General features: G+C 43.1%; 1 protein-coding gene across 2 annotated transcripts in view; it reads right to left on the bottom strand.

The window, feature by feature from the left end:
* Positions 1-22,454, bottom strand: part of NUP43 (nucleoporin 43) — a 78,053-nt gene that overhangs the window by 53,264 nt on the left and 2,335 nt on the right. For both annotated transcript variants that reach the window (XM_033936591.1, XM_033936590.1), the window contains exons 2-3: positions 19,048-19,170; positions 1,392-1,469 (exon numbers count right to left, since the gene is read on the bottom strand). In XM_033936591.1, the coding sequence (XP_033792482.1) occupies positions 1,392-1,469; positions 19,048-19,170 (201 nt within the window). The remainder of the gene's footprint in view (positions 1-1,391; positions 1,470-19,047; positions 19,171-22,454) is intronic.

Genomic DNA, 22,454 nt, shown 5'->3' with positions numbered 1-22,454 from the left:
AAGAGAAGGGAAAGGGGGGTGTGGGGAAATACTGCTACTGCTATACAGGGACTTGGAGGGGAAGGGAAATACCGCTGCTGCTTCTGTACAGGAAAGGGGGGGATAGGAGGGAAATGCTGTTGCTGCTGCATAGGGAAGTGGGATGGAAATGCTGCTGCACAGGGAAATGGGAAAAAATGACAGACAGACAGCGGGAGGGAGGGAGACAGAAAGAAAGAAAGAGACACAGGGGCAGGGAGAGGGACAGTAAGACAGACAGAGAAAGGGGGCCAGGGAGAGAGAGAGAGAGTCAGCGGGAGGAAGACAGACAGACATATATTCTAGCACCCGTTAATGTAACGGGCTTAATGATTAGATAATAAAACTCTAAGCGGCGCATGCGCACTCCTATCTGCATGTTCCGTATGTCCGTGGCCGGAAGAAGTGCGCCTACAACTGCCCCACACTCGCGAAGGGAGAAGATACAGAAACAAAGAAAGACTGACAGATAGCCAGGGAGAGAGACAGTAAGACAGGGGGCCAGGGAAGAGACAGAGACACACAGGGGAACAGAGACAGAAAGAAAGGGGGGCAGGGAGAGAAATAAAAAACATAAAGTAAGAAAGAAAGAATCGCCTCAGCGACCCATTGTGCTACACGTCTACACATCTATTCTAGCACCCGTTAATGTAACGGGCTTAAATACTAGTCAAGGAATAAATGGATCACAGTAGGGTCAGGTAGACTGTGACACCGAAACATATGCCCCCACAGTTGAACCTACAGAATTCTTTTGCTCCATTAGAGCATTTCAGTGCTCAAGAAAGAACCGAAATGGAACTGGAACCAGTGAAGGTTAACTAATGAAGAAAAGCACTCACAAAGGAAAAGTAAAAAAGCTCAATCCAAAAAATTATTGCTATTAGGGGATTCCATCATCAGAGACATTAACCTTAGATACATGTCAAGGAGCCTAAAATAGTGAAGTATCTCCCAGGATCCTCAACTACGAGGAGTACCAAACAAATACGGTCTATAACAGGGGTGGGCAACTCCGGTCCTCGAGGGTCAGGATCCAGTTGTGTTTTCAGGATTTCCACAATGAATATGCATTGAAAGCAGTGCATGCAAATAGATCTCATGCATATTCATTGGGGAAATCCTGAAAACACGACTGGATTCCGGCCCTCGAGGACCAGAGTTGCCTACCCCTGGTCTATAATCAGGGAAGAAACTAAGAATTCTGAAGCTGATGTTGTTATCCATTTGGGAACAACTCCCCACTTTCTGCACAGAAAGCTTTTCGGGAGCTAGGAGATGGATTAAAACCTTTTGTAAAACCTGTAGAAAGGATGAAGAAAGATGAGAAAGGCAATACACAATACAAGTAGAGGTATGTGGAAACATCGTACCTGATTATTTTGATGATGACGGAAGATGGTGACACTCCCTGATGATGAGGCAGTTACAATCCTTTCCTGGTCCAAAAACTGAGAAAAAAAAAAACAATCTTTCTTGTTCGTGGCAGAAGCACAGAAATATATTTTAAATTATTCCAGCCATATATTGTATTGTATTACCAAATATACTGTCCAGTCTTGTCATTATGCTACTGTATGGTATTGTATTATATTGCCAAACGTACTATCCAATATAACATACTGTGAATGTTGGCTTGTAACCCGTTCTGAGCTCCCAGGAGGACGGGATAGAAATCAAATTAAATAAATAAAATAAATACCCCATTTAGCTGGCACTTAATAGAACACCAAATTAGGATTCTTCCTTTTCCTTGCTGTCTCTACTCCTAGACACCCCCCCTCCAACGAGTACTTCTCACCTACACCCATGGGCACCCCTGGGCCTATCTTGCAGTCTCTGGTGGTCTAGGGGCAAAAACAGTTCCAGTTACTCCTGTTCATTTCAGCTCTGCTCTCAAAACTGCTGCTACAACTGGGGCATTGCTTCTGCTCTGATGACACCACTAGACCACTAGAGATTGTAAGGTAGTCAGTCCTTGGGGGGGGGGGGGTACTCTGGTTTTTTTTTTGTACTATGATTGCAAGCAATGTAGTTATGATCTTGCATAATAGTTTATATAGTAAATGCAATGCTTCAAATAAATGCTTTTGACCCAAATATTAGCAGGAATTTAAATCTGAAGATTTGGGATGATAAGCTCCTTAGGAATTAGCCTCTCTGTGGAGTCAGCTGTCACTATGAGTATGGCACAGTCAGCCACTATAAAAGCATCATGACTTTTAGTTTTAGTTTTCATTAGCTGCAGTCAATATGTGCGGAGATTATTTTGCTTGGAGATAAAATACAGTGGAACCTTGGTTTACGAGCATAATTCGTTCCAGAAGCATGCTCGTAAACCAAATTGCTCGTATATCAAAGCAAGTTTCCCCATAGGAAGTAAGGGAAACTGTTTTGATTGGTTCCACCTCCTCCCCCCCCCCACGCTCTCTCCGAGATTGAGAGCGAGACCAGAAGGCTTTGAGCATGCGCAAATGCTCAAAGCCAGTCCAGCCCAGCCCAGCCCAGAAGAAGGAGGATCTCCGACGCACTGCCCAGCCCAGGCCGCGCCAGAAGAGGGAGGATCTTCGGGCACTGGTGCCAAGTCGGGTAAAGGGTGTCATTGACTGCTCGGGGGGGGGGGAGTAGGCTTAGTAGTCAGGTTAAAGTCCAACAAAGCTTCAGAACCCCCTTTAAGTACCCATGAAGGTATTGGATACAGTCTAACATAGGGGTGGGCAACCATGGTCCTTGAAGGCCTCAATTCAGTCAGGTTTCCACAATGAAAATGCATGAGATCTATGTGCTTACAATGGAAGCAGTTAATCACATGAATGTATTGTGGAAATTTTGAAAACCTAATGGGAAAACATACACATCCAGGGAGGGGGGTATGTTTTGGAATTGATTAGGTGGTATGTTTAGGTTGTTTACAGGTATTTATTTATTTATTGATTAACTGATGGAAGGGGGGGAAATAATATTTTGTCATTAATTCTTGTAAGTTTATTGTGCTTTACTTTTATATTCTATGTAAATGTATTAATTATTGTGCAGAACTGTAGTTTTAAAAATAAATAAAGAATTAAAAAAAAAAAAAGAAAACCTGACTTATTGGAAGATTTTCAAAACTTCACAATAAAAGCTGATGGACTGCTACTATAACGATTTCAAAAAGGCGAATCATTTTCAAAAGAAGACCCCACATGCAAATGAGGTTCACGGATGTTCACATAATAATAATAATAACAGTTTATATACCGCAATACCGTTAAGTTCTATGTGGTTAACAGAAGATTAGTGGAGTACAAGTTGAGTTGACGTACAAGTTGAGTTAACTTAAGGGATATGGGAACAATGGGGAGAAGGGGCAAGAGAGGGGAAGGAGGGAAGTGGGTCAGCTGTCTAGGTATTTCAGGAATAGGTGAGTTTTGAGGCGTTTCCTGAATACCTCATAAGTGGTGGGCAATAGGAGTTGTTCTAAGTCTTTACCCCATAGAGCAGCCTGATGTGAGAGAAGATGCTCATGGTGTTTTTTTAGTTTGCATCCTCTAACCGGGGGAGAAACGAAGTGCGAGTGGGAGATTCTCTTGTGTTTGTTGGCTGAGAAGGAGAATAGGTCAGTGATGTATTTAGGGGTTAGACCGTAGAAAACTTTAAAACAGAGGCAGGCGAACTTAAACTTTACACGAGCTTCCATCGGCAGCCAGTGTAGCTGTTTGAAGTATGGCGTCACGTGATCGAACTTCTTTAGACCGAAGATTAGTCTGACCGCAGTGTTTTGCATTAGTTGTAATCGTCGCATATTCTTTTGGGGGATTGCTAAGTAGGCGATGTTACAGTAGTCGAGTTGACTTAATACGAAGGATTGTACTAAGATTCTGAAGGCAGAGTTATCAAAGTATGCTTTAATGGATTTAAGTTTCCAGAGGGTGAAAAAACTCTTTTTGATTAGGGAGTCCACCTGATCTTTCATGGTGAGGCATTGGTCCAGAGTTACACCCAGTATTTTAATGGTGGGCTATATGGGGTAGTTATGTTTGTTGATGTCTAGTGGGGTTTTGGTGTCAAGAGGGCGCGGAGAAGCGACAAAGAATTTTGTCTTCTCAGTATTGAGCTTGAGTTTGAAGTCTGTCATCCAATGTTCCATCAAGTTTATGGCTTCTGATGCTTTTGGAATTGTTTCCGAGATGGAGTTGGCAAATGGGATAATAATTGTGAAGTCATCAGCGTAACTGAATAATTTTATCCCCAGCTGGGTTAATTGAATGCTCAGTGAGGTCATGTAGATATTGAAAAGCAGAAGGGATAGTGGGGACCCTTGCGGAACGCCGGATGGGTTGCTCCAGGTGTTGGAGAGATCATTGTTGAAGCGAACCTGATAGGTTCGGGACGAAAGGAAACCATGAAACCAGTTTAGCACTTCGCCTCTGATGCCAATAGCGTCTAGACACTGTAGCAAATTCGCATGGTCTACAAGGTCAAAGGCAGAGCTCATGTCGAATTGCATGATCAGGGCACTGAGGCCTTTGCTTAAAAATAGGTGCAAGTAATCTAAGATGGCCGCAATTACCGTTTCTGTGCTGAAAAGCGGTCTAAAGCCGGATTGAGTCTCATGAAGGAGTGAGAACTGGTCTAGATATTCTATTAATTGGGAATGTACCAGCCCCTCCATGATCTTTACAAAGAGTGGTATGGAAGCAATTGGTCTGTATTTGGAAACTAGGGCTGACGATTCTTTGCTATTTTTTAGGCTCGCTAAATTTGCTTGAGATGAAGTGCATTATGGACTGTCCTCTTCCCAGCACCCTACTTTGACTGGACATGCGCAGAATATACCCGCATATTTTTTTTAAAAAAACCCAAACCCACCAAAACAAATCGAAGATCGGCAGGAGAGATACCCACTGTCTCCTGTCACGCTCCCATAACCGCCAGGCATCCACTACTGGGAAGGATGCCTACCCTCTCCCGCCGTGTCACACAATCCCTTGACACTACTACCCACCTACCCCCCACCCCACAACAGGAGAGATGCCCACACTCTCCTACCACATCACACAATCCCCTGGACAGTATTACTACCCCCCACCACCACACAGCTGAAGAGATGCCCACTCTCTCCCACCGCGTCGCACAGCCTCCGACACTACTACCCACCCCACGGGGGGTGCTGTTAGGAGGGAGTAGACATCTAGCCCGCTGTGAGATGGGGGTGGGGTAGTAATGCTAGGGGGGTAGTGCTAGGGGATTATGCAATTCAGCAGGAGGGTGGGCATCTCTCCCACTGCGGGGTGGGGTAGTAGTGTCGGTGGATTGTGCGATGCAGCAGGAGAGAGTGGACATTTCTCCTGACAATCTTCGATTTGGGATTTGTTTGTTTATCTGATTTGCATGGGGGGGGGGTTTGAGCTGTCAAACTTTACTTTCTTGTCAGTACCTGAGCCAATCAGAGCTCAGGCACTGATCAGAAAGTAAACAAAACAGTGGGTTCTTTCTCTACAATACTCACAGCTAATGAGGGTTTTACCCACTGGTCAAGACTACCAGTCCTGTTGCACAAGAAAATTATGAACAAGGATGCATCAAATTTTCTGGCAGTTTATTGCATTATTTAAAATTAGTTTCTTGTTTCAGTTTTGAAGGTACTAAAAAAATGCCTCAAGGGGGACGAAGAAAAGGAAAACATTCAGTCAACATGAATGAAACCTCTAAAACACTCCAAGTGATGCAAGAGCCAGAGTCTGAGGCATCCAGAGAGAAAACGGTGATTTTAGTTCCTCCAGATGCTGAAAAGGATCATCTGGAGACTTCTCGGCATTCCTCTGCTCCAGAGAAACCAGCAGCTACAACAGGAACTTTGTCCATAGGAAAAACAGAAGTAAGCTCAGGGAAAACAAAGAGAGGTCTCGAAACAAAACTAAGGGCCTGATTTACTATGGCTTTTCTTCCATTTTATGTCTGTGGGGAAGACACAAGTCCTAAGAGTAAAACAGTAGCAGTAAGGGAAGCATGGCTGAATGTAACAGACAGGACTGTGTATATCTACTAGAAACTGGGATGTTGAGAAAAATGTTCTTACCATAAATGAGGAGCTTCCCCTCATGTAATTTTTAGTCATGTTTATGTATTTAAAAAAAATATAGTAATATAGTACAGGGTAATTTTATAACCATTGCTACTAACTGTCTTTATAAGTGAAAAACACAAGTCTGAGAGTATACCTTTTGCTATGCTCACTGCCCGATCTCCAAAGTGAAAAAAGTACAGGCACATTTTTGCTTTGAAAGTTAACCCAGGAAAACTAAGCAGATGGTAAATGTGTGCAATTTCATTTGAACAGTTTAAAAGGGAAAAAAACTCAAAAATATGTGTGATTTAAGAGTATAGATATAAATGCAAACCCTGCCCAATAGCACCCCTGAAAAACCTCTGTTTAATATGGGCAGAAGTGCATATAAAGGGAAAGGGAATGGAACTTGATACAACACCTTTCTGTGGTTACACAATCAAAGTGGTTTACATATTATATATAGGTACTTATTTTGTACCTGAAGCAATGGTGGGGTTAAGTGACCTGCCCAGAGTCACAAGGAGCTGCAGTGGGAATTGAACCCAGTTGCCCAGATTCTCAGACAACTGCACTAATCATTATGCTACTCCTCCACTCCTTATGTCTGTATTTTTACCCATATTTCAGCAAGAAATTTCTGTGTGTGAAGTACGACTGTTGCCATAGAAATAACTTCACAAATTATTCTCTCTCTATTGCAGATTAATGCATACAATCTATGGTAAAATTTGACCTCTACTGTGTATGTTTACTTGTAAGCTGCTTAGGAGATAAAATAAATAGAATTCCCATGATGCTTGACTTAATTCAAAACACCAAATCTGTAACAGTTATTTCTTTAATAGCACTTTCTGTATATACTCAAGTATAAACCGATCCAAATATAAAGCACAGTGACCCTTTTCCACCCCGAAAAGGAGGAAAAAAGGTTGACTCGAATATAAACCAAGATTAGAAATTTGGGTGATCCTGGTGAGCCAGTCTATTTAGACTAGACATCCTTGGTATAAGTTTTAATCCTTTTTAAAAAAAAACCCCAAAAAACAAAACAAAAACCAACTTTAAAGAAATATTAGGTTTTTTTCCTCGATAATCTTCCTGTGGATCAGGAGTAGGCAATTCCGGTCCTCGAGAGCCAGAGCCAGGTCAGGTTTTCAGGATCTCCACCATGAATATGTATGAGATGGATTTGCATGCACTGCCTCCTTGAAATGCAAATCTATCTCATGCATATTTATTGTGGATATCCTGAAAACCTGACCTGGCTCTGACTCTTGAGGACCAGAATTCCCTACCCCTGCAGTAGATGTCTTGAACGGTTGTGTAGTCACCCTCAAATCACATGTTCCTTGCAGAAGGCAAATCATTTTCTTGGCTCTGCCTCCTTCCCCAGAGGACTGTGCTGTAGCTCCTTAGTTTATACCAAAGCAATCAAATATCACTATATAATCAAAATACAAAGAAGGAGGAAGTACAGGGGAAACCTCCCAGTTAACAACTGTTCCGCTCTGTAAATATCATGCAAAAACCACATGAATTACCTACAGCTAGCCACCTACCTAAGTGCAACCTGCACTAATAGTTAAGGAGTTCTTACCAATTCTTACTAGGCTCTTAAACTAAAAAAGCCTCATCACTTTGCGACCCTGCTTGATAGGGGGATGCAAACATGTGTTAAGACAGACTGGCTGCATCAGTCAGGTATATCACATGGCAGTATATTTCTTGTAACCCCAAGCAGGCAAACTAATATGTTAGATAGATTGTGAGCCCACCGGGACAGATAGGGAAAATGCTTGAGTACCTGATTGTAAAACCACTTAGATAACCTTGATAGGCGGTATATAAAATTCTAATAAAACTTGAAAACTTAATAACTGACAGGTTTCGGGACATCTACACTCGTCTACAGGAAAGAAGATAATCGAGGTAAGAACCTAATCTTTCTTTCCAGTGCAACAGGTGTAGACTTGGGAGAATCCGTGGACGTCATATACCTAGACTTCAGCAAAGCTTTCGATAGTGTCCCGCATCACAGGCTGTTGAGCAAGATGAAATCAATGGGGCTGGGAGAAACACTAACTACATGGGTCAATGACTGGCAGACTTCAGAGGGTGGTAGTTAACGGTACCCTCTCTAAAACATCGGAGGTGACCAGTGGAATACCGCAGGGCTCAGTCTTGGGCCCGCTCCTTTTCAACATATTCATAGGGGACCTAACTCAGGGGCTTCAAGGTAAGGTAACGTTATTCGCCGACGCCGCCAAACTATGCAATATAGTGAGAGACGGCAATTCACCCGATAGTATGACACAGGACCTACATTTGTTGGAGCTTTGGTCCTCGACCTGGCAGCTGGGCTTCAACGCTAAGAAATGCAAGATCATGCACCTCGGTAGCAGAAATCCGTGCAGAACTTACACCTTGAATGGTGAGACCTTAGCTAGAACTTCAACAGAACGAGACTTGGGAGTGATCATCACAGCAGACATGAAAACTGCTGATCATGTGGAGAAGGCTTCATCTAAGGCAAGACAGTTGTTAGGTTGCATCTGCAGGAGTTTCGTCAGCCGGAAGCCTGAAGTCATAATGCCATTATACAGAACCATGGTGAGGCCTCATTTGGAATACTGTGTGCAATTCTGGAGGCCACACTACCGAAAAAAATGTGCTGAGAGTAGAGTCGGTGCAACGGATGGCCACCAGGATGGTCTCGGGGCTCAAGGATCTATCATACGAGGAAAGGCTGAAAAATTTGCAGCTATACTCACTCGAGGAACGTAGGGAGAGAGGAGACATGATCGAGTCGTTTAAGTATATTACCGCCGTATCAAGATGGAAGAAGAGATTTTCTTTCTCAAAGGACCCTCAGCCACAAGAGGGCATCCGCTCAAACTCAGGGGCGGGAAATTTCATGGCGACACCAGGAAATATTTCTTCACCGAGAGAGTGGTTGATCCTTGGAACGAGCTCCCGGTGCAGGTGATCGAGGCAAACAGCGTGCAAGAATTTAAGAGTAAATGGGATGCCCATGTGGGATCCCTTAGAGGGTTAAGCCAAGGGAACCTGTCACCGGGAGTAGTAGACTTGGGGGTGGGTCAGTAGAGTAGGCAGACCTGATGGGCTATGGCCCTTATCTGCCGTCATCTTCTATGTTTCTATGTTTACCTAAGCAATCCCTAGATGAGCCTGCTCCCAGAACTAAGAACTCAAAAGCTGTGTCCAGGCAAGCTGTTACATCCACCCTGTAAAACTTTGTAAAAGTATGGAGGGAGGACCACATTGCTGCCCTACAAATAATTTTGGGCAGAATTGCTGGGGACTCCGCCCAGAAGTCAGTACACCCCTCTTGGAGTGTACCTTCAACAAAATCAGAGATTGCTTTCAATTCTCGAAATATGCTGCAGAGATAGCCATACGAATCCATCTTGGAGATTGAAACTTTAGAAGCTGGTCTTCCCCGCGAGTTCCAATTCGTCAATACAAACAGCTGTCAGACATAATTCACTGGTCACCTTAAGATACTTAAGAAGGATTCTCCTAACACCCAGAAACTTTAAAATCTTATCTTCCTTCTTGGACCCTGTCGGACTGAAGGCACACAGATGAACCTCTTGGTTAACATGTAAGGGCAAAATGACTTTCTGCAAGAAGGAAGGGATCATGCATATTGATACTCTTACCTCAGTAAAACCGAGAAACAGTTCTCTAAAGCAGCAGTCCACAACCTTTTTTGCACCAAAGACTGGTTTCATGCAAGACAATTTTTCCACAGACTGGGGTGGGAGGAGGGAGGTTTTCAAGTGCATAATCAATAAAGTACATAATATATAATCTTCACTATACTGTACACACAATATAATATAGTAAATGAAATGATGTCAGATAAAGATCTGAATGGTCCATCCAGTCTGCCCATAAGTTATACCCATTTAAAAAATACACATTATGGTAACCTCAAAATAAAGCACACACTTTTTCCCCTATCACAGTGCATCTCGCCCACCACCTGTACTGCCACATCCAACATTTCTCCTTCTCTTATCATCCGGACCATGTGCAGCATCTTTCATCCCTGCTCACCAGCCCCATACTCAACATTTCCCCTTGTATCACCTCTGTCCAACACCATATCACATCTCTCCCTCCATCGACTCCACCACCATCTTCAATATCCTTCCCTCCCACCACACTGCCTGTCTTTCCTCTGAGCAACTGTCTTTCCTCTGAGCAACTTTTTTTCTCTCCCAAAGTCTGATCCTAGTATTCTTCCCACCTTCTCCACCTCCTTGAGGTCCTTCTTGCATCCTTTTCCATCCGTCCCACTGTTCCCTCTCCACCATATACAACATTTCTCTCTCTCGCCTTTCTTGCCCATGCATCTGTACCTCACTCCTCTCTCACCACCATGTCCAAAAATTCTCTCTTCCTCCCTCTCCTTTTTCTATTCCCTCCCCCACCTTAGCATCTCTTTCCCCCCTATTCCGTGATGCCCACTGGTTGCCTATTACACCTCGTATAACCTATAAAATTCTGCTCCTTACTTAAAAAAACCACACACACAAATACTCCAGCTTCCATTGATAAATATCTGACCCCTTATATTTCCTCTCAAACACTATGATCCAACAATCAGAATTTACCAGTAATCCCATCTATCCGTGAAATATTCTACAACACTACCCATAAGGCAATCTTCTCAGTTATCGCACCTTCTCTTTGGAATGCTCTATCCCTTAACATCAGACTAGAATCCTCTTTGAAGAAATTTAGATCCAAAATCAAAACTTCTCTCTTCAAAGGTGCCTTTAACACCCGAGATTGGACTTTTCCAGCTAAGACTAATAAGCGAAAAAACAGTGTGACAAGGCGGTGGCTGCTGCTAGAAGGATGTTGGCCTGTATAAAGAGAGGTGTAACTAGTAGACTAAAGAATGTGCTGATGGCCCTGTACAGGTCATTGGTGAGGCCCCACTTGGGAGTATTATGTTCAGTTTTGGAGACCGTATTTGGTGAAGGACATAAGAAGACTTGAAGCGGTCCAGAGGAGAGCGACGAAAACGATAGGAGGTTTGCATCAAAAGACGTATGAGGAGAGACTGGAAACCCTGAATATGTATACCCTAGACTCTAGGGCCTAGAGGAAAGGAGGACAGGGGAGATATGATTCAGACGATCATCCAAACCTCCAGATATGGGTATACCTGGATCCTTGACTTGCTCAAATGAGCTACCACAACCATCACTTTGGTAAACATGTGAGATGCTGTTGTGAGTCTAAAGGAAAGATGAGAACTGAAAATGTCTCTCCTAACACGTGAAACCACAGGAATCTCCTGTGAGTGGAGAATATGTAAATATGTAAATAGGCCTCCGTCAAATCCAGCGAGGCTAGAAATTCCCCTGGAATCACTAACCAATTTTATGGTCTCCATGAGGAAGAGTAGCACTTTTAGTGTCACACTAATGGACTTTAGGTCCAGAATCAGCCTCCGGTCCTCCGAGTCTCTTTTGGGCATAATGAAGTAGAGTATCTGCTTAAGCCCGACTCTCTGTCTAGGACCGGCTCATGGCTTGAATATCTAAGAGATGTTTCACTGTTGCTCAGACCCTGATCGCTTTTTCCAGATAGTCAGCCAGCGAGTCTAGAAATAAATCCTACAGAGAATGAAAGAACTTGAACTTATAACCCTCTCAAATTATGTCCAAGATACACTGGTCTGAGCAAATAAATCTCTGTCCAAACCTCCTAATAAACTGATAGCCTGCACCCTATCAACAGAGGAGGGAGGGAGGGGCTATTGACCTGGTGTTTTTGCTGTTTCTTGGAGGCTGCTGTGAAAAGAGAGCCAGAGGACTGAGGATCTCTACCCAGAGGAACCCCATGTATAGTGGCAAAAATGTCAGGAGCGACGAGAATTACTATGCCCGAACTCCCTAGCAGTCATGGGTCACTCATCTGGGTCTTAGGGCAACGTTCTGCCACACTGGTCACCAGATTGTCCAAACCGTTGCCAAAAAGCATTTGCCCCTTTAAACATAGCCTGCTCAAAGTGGCTTTGAAGGAGGAGTCACCCACCCATTGCCTGATCCAGAGCAGAAACAGAATAAGCAGACATCTTGCTCAGGATCCTAAACATGGCATAAGGAGCATCTGCTACTTAGTCCACTCTTGCTAATACCAGGTGGGGGTAAGTATCATCCTACAACAGAGGAGTGGCACAGTCTAGTATGACAAGTGTCAAAATCTTTTTGGACAATGCCATGGCGGTACAGAATTAGAGTTGCACGGGGACAGAAATCCCACCCGTCCCCGTGAGGACTCCCACCCGTCCCCGCAAGGAATCCCTCCATCCCCACCCGTCCCCGCGAGGAATCCCCTCCATCCCCGCCCGTTCCCGCGAGGAATCCCCTCCATCCCCGCCCGTCCCTATAAACTTCAGAAATAGATATTTCATTTAATTATGCTACTGAATTAAAGGCTCTGGTAGAAACCCATTTAAAAATAAGCAAATAGACTTTATTAATTTGGAAATATTAATTGGAAAGAATACATACTTTGTAAACGGGTTTCTACCAGAACCAGGAAGGGAGGGCTTTGCTTAAGCTATGTTCGGCTATGTGCTGCGGCAGGGCAGGTAAGGAGAAGACTAGCCTTGCGGCTCGAGTGCACTGCGATCCAACCCCGCAGGAATCCCGCGACCCTCGGAGGCGTCCCCATGGGATCCCCGTGACCCAAGGGGGGAACCCCGTCGTCCCCGTTCCCGTGCAGCTCTCTATACAGAATGTCAACAGGCAGGGAGGCAGCAAGAGTGCTCCCCTGAAACTGGAAGCCCACATTTTATTCCATTGGGCAGAAGTGCCACATATGCTGCTACCATAGCTGCCTTCATCCCCAGTGCTAAGGCCTCAAATTGCTTCTTGAGGACTAAATCTAACTTGCAATCCTGCGTCTGGTTTTCGCACAAATTGCAGTATGGAAACAGTCTTAGCTTCGCTGACTGATTACCTTTTCCATTTGTTTTCCCTGGGAAAAAGCGCACTAGTACTTCAGTTCGACCTGAGCAGTGCCTTTGACCTTGTTGACCATGACATTCTGCTTAAATGCCTCAATTCTACTGGCATTTCTGGACAGGTACTATACTGGTTTACGGGCATCTTAAAAAACCGCATCTACCAGGTTCACAGTGAAGGAACCTTCTCTCAGTCTTGGTGTAATCCCTATGGAGTTGCACAGGCTCCCCTCTCTTCCCTTCACTTTTCAATGTCTACATGGCATCATTGGGACATATGCTATCTGACTTAAAATTGAAATCGTATATATACGCAGATGACATTACAATTATCATTCCCATAACCCAGTGATCTCAAACTCAAACCCTTAGTGGAGCCACATTTTGGATTTGTAGGTACTTGGAGGGCCGCAGAAAAAATAGTTAATGTCTTATTAAAGAAATGACAACTTTGCATGAGGTAAAATCTTTATATCATTTATAAATCTTTCCTTTAACAGTTAAAGGAAATATTTATAAACTATAAAGAGTTTTACCTTATGCAAAATTGTCATTAACTATTTTTTCTGCAGCCCTCACATTTAAAGTTTAATATCTTTCCTTTCTCAAAACTAACACATTTCAATCACTATATTGAAAATAAAATCATTTTCCCTACCTTTGTTGGCTGGTGACTTTATTTTTCTGTGCTTTTAACTATGTTTCCAGGGCCTAGTCCCTTTGACTGGTTTTCTCTCCGTCTTCACTTTCTGCTTTGCATCCATCTTTTATAGGCGTTTATCATCTGGACTCTATACTGTTAACATCAGTAATAAATCTCAAAGGGAAGCCTCAGCCCCACCACTCCACCGCAAAGCCGCTTTTCAAATTGCGGGAAGCCTCATCATTGACTGTCACCTTCTTGATAGTAAACTTTTCTTTGTTCTGCTTTTTATGTGGTGAAATTATCTAAAAAAATTTTTGTTGCATAATAGCATTTCCTCTAATAAATATATTTAAATATAAAGTGCTTAAATAGTGCATTTGTACTTAGCTTATATCACAGCCAAAACCTAGGAGTCTGATAGTACTGGACTTTAAGGAACATTCTAACTTATGCCACAGTTTATTTGTTGCATCCATCTTTGGCATTAACTTAATATTCAATTTTTCTGCTTTCTTTTCAAAATCTACATTTCCATGTCTTACCTTCCCTTCTATCTCTCTCTTCTTCCGTCCCTATTTCCATGGTCTGACATCTCTTTCTTTCCTTCCTCTCCCTCCCTCCTTCCTTCCTTTCCCCTGGTCTGGCATCTGTCTCCTTCCCTCCCACAACTTTTTATTTATTTCACCCTGCCCCCTTATTTCTCTCTCTCTCTCTCTCCATGTCCCCTTTCTTTCTATATATCTGTCTTTCTCTCTCTCTCCGTGCCCCCTTTCTTTCTTTTTTCTTTCTCCATGCCCGCCCTTTCTTTCTGTCTTTCTCTCTCCATGCCTCTTTCTGTCTGTGTCCCATCTCACTTCTTTCTTTCTGTCTCCCTGTCTCCCGCTTTCTTTATTTCTCCCTGCCCTCCCCCAAGCCACCATCATTGAGGAACAGGCCACCACCGCCACAATCGGGGAACAGGCCAGCGTCGAGGTCTTAGCTCTCCCTGCTTATCTTCCCCAGCGCGGGGCCGACCAATTCTCGCCACCTGACGTCAATTCTAACATCAGAGAGAAAGTTACGGGCCAGCCAGGCAGCGATTGGCTGGCCCGGAACTTCCTCCCCGATGTTAGAATTGACGTTGGGTGGCGAGAATTGGTCGGCTCCGAGCTGGGAAAGATAAGCAGGGAGAGCTAAGACATCTGCGCTGGTCTATTCCTCGATTGCAGTGGCTTGGGGGAGGGCAGTGAGACGGGAATGGAAGCAGATTGGGGACCCCTGCTTTAGGCGAGCCACAAGCCATTTGCCGACATTCCCTCCAGAGAGACTTCTGCAAGTCCAATTACAGCAGTCGCGGTCTGTACGCGATTGTCCTCTCCACAATCGGAAAACTTGTGAAGTAGAGAGGACAGATCGCGGGCCACAAAATAGTCCCGGGGGGGCCGCGTGTTTGAGACCGCTGCCATAACCTCACTGACACAAGAGACAGAACAACTCACCTCATCTGTCCTCACTAAGGTAGAACAATGAACTCAGAAAAAAACAAGATTTTCTTGGCAAGTCCTAATTACAAGATCATGAATACCTCTTTAAGATTAAACGGGTTAGATTACCCAATTAATTCCACTATCAAAATCCTTGGAGTCATCCTGGACTGATGCTTGACTTTTGAAGATCATACAAATACTCAGGTTAAAAAATGTTTTTTCACCTTATGGAAACTTTGTACCATTAAACACTATTTTGATTTCCTCTCTTTTTGACTGCTGGTTCAATCTCTGATCTTAAGCATCTTAGATTACTGCAGTATTATATACTTGGGATCCTTTAAGAAAACCATCAAACGATTGAGTCATTCAGAATGCTGCCATCTGTCTCATTTATGGTCTCAAAAAATCGGATCATGTAAGCCCGTATTATAAAAAATTACACTGGCTGCCGGTGGAAGCAAGGGTCATTTTCAAGTTTGCCTGCCTCTGCTTCAAAACCATAACAGGTTCATCCCCAATCTATCTGTCGCACCAATTCAAATTTCCAGGCACCACTTGCACACATAGTGCCTACCTGTTTGCTTTTCCATCCTTGAAGGGCTGCATCTACAAGAGATTCCTTGATAGATCATTATCATTCCAAGCAGGGAAATGGAATAAATACTTAACCAACTTCATTTCAAATGCACCCTCCTACCAAACCTTCAGGAAGTCAATTAAAACCTATTTCTTTGATAAATTTCTCCAACTCCTTTCCTGCCTTATTTTCTTTGAAATACTTCCGGATAAGTCTTGACTAATCTTGACATACTAATGTAATTTGAAAGTCTTTTTTTGTAACATCGCTGTCTGTATACAGTCTCTTCCTCTGTAAACCGCTCTGAACTGCTTGTGGTATTGCGGTATACAAAAATAAAGTTATTATTATTAAGATGCCGGGTAAATAGCTACAGGTCCGCATGGCGACACAGCAACATACTGGATAAGTCCTGATAAATCTCAATTGAATAAGAGTCCCAGGAAAAGTTGTCTGTTTTCCTTATTGCTTGCAGCACTTGCTCTTTAATCTGGTAGCTCGTGAAGCAGGCTACAATGTCTTTCGGACGGTTAGCACGTACCGGGCCCAAGGTATGATGTGTTCTATCTAGAACAACAGTTTACTTCTCCACCTGCAGAAGGGAATTGGCAATTTGTTGTACCACATGTGCACAGTTATTATAGGTAGGGACTTCAGGGATACCCCTGAAGCGTAGATTGTGGTGTCTACGTGATTTTCCAAGTCCTCTAATTTGTCTTGCAAGAAGGTATAACCCTACCAGAGGGAAGTTAAATGCTTATCCACCATGGTTATTAATTCCTTCTGATCATCGAGGCGTTATTTGGCATCCTCGACTCTAGTGCTCAACTCCTGGATTTCCGCTTTCAATTCAGCTCCCAGGGAAGCCACGTCAGAGTGAACTGCCTTAAGATTCGTGCGTATGTCTTTCATCCAAGCATGAATTTCTTGTATGGGATCCGCCTGCCGAGGCTCCGCAGGTGCTTTGGAGTATGAGGAATTCTCCGGAAGCAGGACATCAGCCAAAGGTCTTGGGGCTTGAACACTGCCCAACATATCTGCATGTGTGGTGGGCCTCACCTCTGGTGTGTAAGCAAAGTTCAAAAAGATCCAAGATCAGGACCTGTTTGTTCATCAAAGATGGTTGGTAAGATCACTGCCAAGCTAGAGGTCCCACTCTGTGAAAGAGGAGGCTGCAATACCTGCTAGAAATACGCTTTAATTGCAAGGGCAGCCCAGAGCTACTCTCTTCATGCGGCCATCTTGGTTGGTACCGTCCCAGTCTGCCCATTATTCTCATTAGAAATATATGATTAAGTTAACCTGTCTTCTTTGATATTTCTGGGCTACAGACTAAAGTCCACCTGGTAATGTCCTAGGTTCCAACTGCTGAAGTTGCTGTCCAGGCTCACTCCAGCCTATCCAACCATCCCATTGTTTGCAGGATATCTACTGTAAAGTCTGGCCAGTAACATCCTCATATTCCAAGTTAGTGGAGCTCCCATTGATGCCCTCCCCAGCCCATCCTACGTGAATCACCACATAAGGGGCACAAACCGTACAAGTTTGTCCAATACCGGCCTTAGTTCTTTAATTTTATATCATTTGGTTGTTTTGTAATTCGAGATCCTTTTGAATTCCATCACCATTTTGGAGGAGAGAGAGAAAGAGAGAGAGACAATGGCTGAGGGAAGGTGGGAAGTGTGTGAGATAACGTGCTCATAGGAATCAATCAAATTTCATGTTTCATTTTCCCAGAGAAAAGATGAAATTAGAATGGTCACTAGAGGCAACTTTTGTGGAGCTCTTCCTTTTCTCCTGTTCTTATAAAAAGGCCCTAAGTGTCATTTTTCATTTTCATTCAGTTTGTAAGAATGACAAGGGGCCAGTTTATATGAGACTGAAGTATAACAGATCTTGCCAAGTATGCCTTGGTCTGTAAGCCAATTGCAGTGGCCTGTATTTGTTCTGCATGTTTCCTAGTTAGTTAATGTTTAACAAACATCCATTTCAAAATCTCTGCTGCTCAGAGGTAATCTGTTGAAAGTTTTTTGATCTATGGGGGTATTTGGCTTGAAGAAGTTGGGAAACATTGTTTAAGGGATAGAACAGTGTTGCCCCCCCCAGAACTTTTCCCTCAATCTTAAAATTTGGTTACATCATCCTCACTGTATCCCAAACAATAAGTTGTGCACCAAGCCATGCCAATAAGCTATGCATGCATTAGATGAAATGCAGCTCATAAGCATACCCTCCAGGAAATTACATGCTGACGTCTGCAATAATCACAAATTCTACACATTTCAAAATATCATGTGTTAATGTATTTTACCACGTACAAAAACATTAGCACAGCTAAGTAAAAATGGACCATAAAACATTGCATGAGCTTTCTAGATCATTTAGGTCCCCTTCATCAGAGATAAGTGATACAAAAGTACAGTGGTACCTTGGATTAAGAGCATAATCCGTTCCAGGAGCATGCTCGTAATCCAAAATGCTCATATATCAAAGCAAGTTTCCCCTTAGGAAGTAAGGGAAACTTGCTTTGATGTTTCCACCCCCCACCTCCTCCCCCCCCCCCCCCCGAGACCAGCAGCGCTGCTCTCCCCCCACGAGAACCGGCATTGCTCTCCCCGATGGCCCCCCCCGCGAACCGGTACCCTCCCCCCGCGATCCGGCCCGCCATCGGGCACCCCCCCACCGCGACCTGAGGTCCCGCCAACCCACCCGAACCCTCTTCTTACTTTTCTGTAGCCTCTGCAGCGGCACCGGCACCAGCATGTCCTGTGCGTGGTGCCGGTGCCTGAAGATCTGCTTCCTGTGCTGGGCCTTGAGAGTTCACGTTCGATGTGAACTCTCAGGCCTTCCACAGGAAGCAGATCTTCAGACACCGGCACCACGCATAGGACATGCTGGTGCCGGTGCTGCTGTGGAGGCTACAGAAAAGTAAGAAGAGGGTTCGGGTGGGTTGGGGGGACCTCAGGTCGTGGCGGGGGGGTGACCGATGGCAGCGGGGGGGGGGCCCTGATGGCGGCGGGGGGGGGGAGTGCCGGATCTCAGGGGGGAGGGTGCCGGTTCGCAGGGGGGGCGCTCGCAAATCGAAGCGCGCTCAGTTTCCGAGCCGCCGATTTTGCGAATGTTTTGCTCGTCTTGCAAAACACTCGCAAACCGGTGCACTCGTAAACCGAGGTACCACTATATACGTTATATTTTTATTCAAACCACAAAAAAATCTGAAATGCTGATAAACAAGCACACATGCCTATCATACATGTAAATCCAAAATGTTACCTGCATGTCCAGAACATCACCATTGTGTTTGATGTCACATAGTAACTGATGATCACCTTCATAATCACCATCTGCATTCAAGCTTCCAAAATCACCAATAGACCAGATTGAAACTTTATTTTCCTGAGCCAAAAAAGAATATTTTGTTAGAATCTCAAAGCTAATACAAATAATCCTGATTTTTATGAAGCATCTTTATCATTTTTATAAATATACTTTCTTTGTTCCGTTTAATGGTTATCCAAAATAACAAAGGATGTTCTTAAGCAAAATTTTGGTTTAGATGAATATGGAAAATGCATTACACCAAATTGACAAGATAAAGAGCAGCAAGTCACTTGAATCAAATTGATTTAAATCACTAGTCATTGGATGTTCCAGCCTATTGGCATTGGCGCAACCTGATACATCAGCTTGCCAGTTAGGAGGCCAAGGATGCTCATGGGAAATGGAAGCTGAGGAAACTTTATTTAAAAATTTGGGGGCCCTATTTGGTTCAATTACATCCTAGGGGAGAAGTAATTAGCTTAATGAGTTATAATGGCATTTGTGGGTACTCTAGGGATCCTTGCTTCTTAACTTGCTACCTGGGGGGGGGGGGGGTTGGGGAGGTTGGGTTTCATGGAATTTATTTGGTGCAATGTTCTGATTACTAGGTGTTGTTCTTCCACATTGTTGTGTATCATAGACCTTGTATGGTGTGGGGGTGAGGCTTATGTTTTTGTAAAACATTTTGTATGACAAAGGTTGTCTTGTTTTGCATTGTTCTTGTGGAGTGGTCATCAATAAAAACTGTTTAAACATAAATCACTATTCAGAGAGGCTTGATTTAAATCATGCCTGTGACATTATGAATGGTTTAATGGAACTTATTTTATCATTTCATGAATATACAGTCTCATGCTACATACATAACACTGGTCAACAAAAAAAGTTTTCTTTGCTACGGAGAACTTAAGAAGTGTTCTTAGTTAATTTAATGACGCTGATTTCAGATCTGTAATTGAAATTCAGCTAGCATGTCAGGTTTCTGCGATACACGTTACTGATTTTTTAGACAGTTTGCCATATCGGCACAATATTGTGAGTATGAACTGTGTCCCACCAAACTTGTGCTAAGGAGTTTACTCTGAAAAACACGAAGACAATAAGGAGTCATGTTACAGCATATATTTACGCCTCTCTTAACTCACACAAAAGTGATGTCAGCATGTTCAGAAATGTTTGAGACACTTGCTTTTACGCTTGTACTGTACATTTGTTTCTCTTTGCAAGAACCAACAATAGTCTCCCATCATACTGAGATTGAACTTTCCCCGATATCTGCTTTCCATCACCTTGATATCTTGATGAAATATTTCCCCAAGCTCATTGCCGACATCATCAAGATTGGGTGGGAAGGAGTCGAGGTGAGAATGTAAGAAGTGTTTTTAAGTGACATTCTGGCACCCATTAGCTAATATGCTGTCAGCATGTTCTTCAAAAGCTCAGCATAATTTTCTGATCTGTGATTACCAAGAAAATTCTGAACAACCAGCACGAATGCTGTTAATCCAGAATAGCAGACAGTGCAGCACACATGAGGTGCCCATGCTTTTGAAGTCTGTTGCAAAGATTCTTTCGCTGATCTTATGCAGTAAATTGTCCACAGACATAACAGAAATTATCAGGATGGTTAACACAACCTCATCTGTTCATAATAATTATAATATCTTATACAAAAACAAACAAAATATAAAAAATTAATAGGTAGAAAAAGCATCATAATCACTTTTTAGTATAAACTTTCAAATTACTGGTATATGTGATTGATGAGCTATCCTAAAATGCAATATTGTATTACAGAAACAGTAAAATACCGAGGCTTCACGGTAGCGTTATTGACGAAAATGACAGACGAAAACTGTTTTCAGATTTAGAGTCAGCATGTGGCCCTTGTTAAGGTACAGGTGACAGAACTCCAGTAGCAAAATGCTTGTTGACCAGTGTAATTGGATTTAGTGGCGATCACAGAGACATGGTTCACAGAGAACCAAGACTAGGATGTAGTTCTGTTCAGGAAAGTCAAGATAGGAAGAAAAGGAGGGGGAGTGTCATTATATGTTAAAGATCATATTAAAATTACCTAAACATAGGCTGATGCCAGAACAAACTAGTCTTAATAACACTCTATTAAAGACTTATGGATCTCAAGTGCTCGCGGCTAGTAGCCAATTGAACTTGTCTAGGCTTACTAGCCAAAAAGCGAGCTATCACCGGTCCAAAGGGTCTCTCGTTAAATAAATGCCACTAGGCTTTTACCCAACTAGCATGAAAGAAGTATATATGCCCCTATCAGGGCCACAGTATTTGTATATGGTACTTAGCTCGGGTGTGATTCTCTACCTGGCCTCAAAGCCAACGACGGAAGATCTCCGTTTCGCTCTTACACTATGAAGAAAGCTTCATCAGGGCATGGATGTTGTGCGTGTACAAATACTATTGATACTACCCCGGCGCTTTCTCGCTGTATTGGAGAACTTTCAGTAATACCAACATATTAAAGCCACACAATTGCAGAATCTGCAGGGCAAGGAAGAGGCACTGTGGATCAATTTGGAAAGAGGGAATGGTAAATATATTTATATTGGTGTGATATACAGGCCTCCTTTACAGACAGAAGAAATGACAGAGATTTAATAGTAGACATTCAGAATATATCTAAAAAAGGGGAAGTTTTACTAATAGGCGATTTTAACATGCTGGATGTTGATTGGGGTATCCCTATTGCGGGGTCTTCTAGAAGTAGGGAAATTCAGGAGAACTGTACCAGCAGTTGGTAATGGAAACCATGCAGGATGGGGGTCATACTGAACTTAGTGCTTACAAGCGGGGGAAAGTGTTTCTGATGTTATAGTGGATGATCATCTTGTATCCAGTGATCACTGCATGGTGTGGTTTAATATTAAGAAGGGTAAAGAGAGGGCTCATTCAAAAGTAAACATTCTAGACTTTTAAAAAAACTAACTTTGTTCAGATGGGGGATTACGTCAAGGAATTGATGCCTGGATGGAAACATCTGGAAGGAGTAGAAATGCAGTGGCCAAAACTGAAAGGAGTTATTATAAGGGCAACAAACCTTTCTATGAGAAAAGTTAGAGGAAAAGAAGGCCGCTTTGGTTCTCAAAAGAAGGACCTAAGAAGGTAAGGAATGAGGTTAGCTTTCATAAACTAGAAAAGATCACAGAAAGAGGAAGATAGACAAAAATATCTGGAAAAAATTAAGAGAGGCTGGTCGAGTAGTCAGGAAAGCAAAGATACAAATGGAAGAAAAAATAGCCGACATGGTAAAATGGGGAGACAAGACATTTTTTTAGATATATCAGTGAAAGGAAGAAGTGCAAAAGTGGCATTGTGAGACTCAAAAA

Source organism: Geotrypetes seraphini, chromosome 3 (assembly GCF_902459505.1).
Source record: "Geotrypetes seraphini chromosome 3, aGeoSer1.1, whole genome shotgun sequence".
NCBI lineage: Eukaryota > Metazoa > Chordata > Amphibia > Gymnophiona > Dermophiidae > Geotrypetes > Geotrypetes seraphini.
This window is presented reverse-complemented; position numbering and strand designations above follow the sequence as displayed.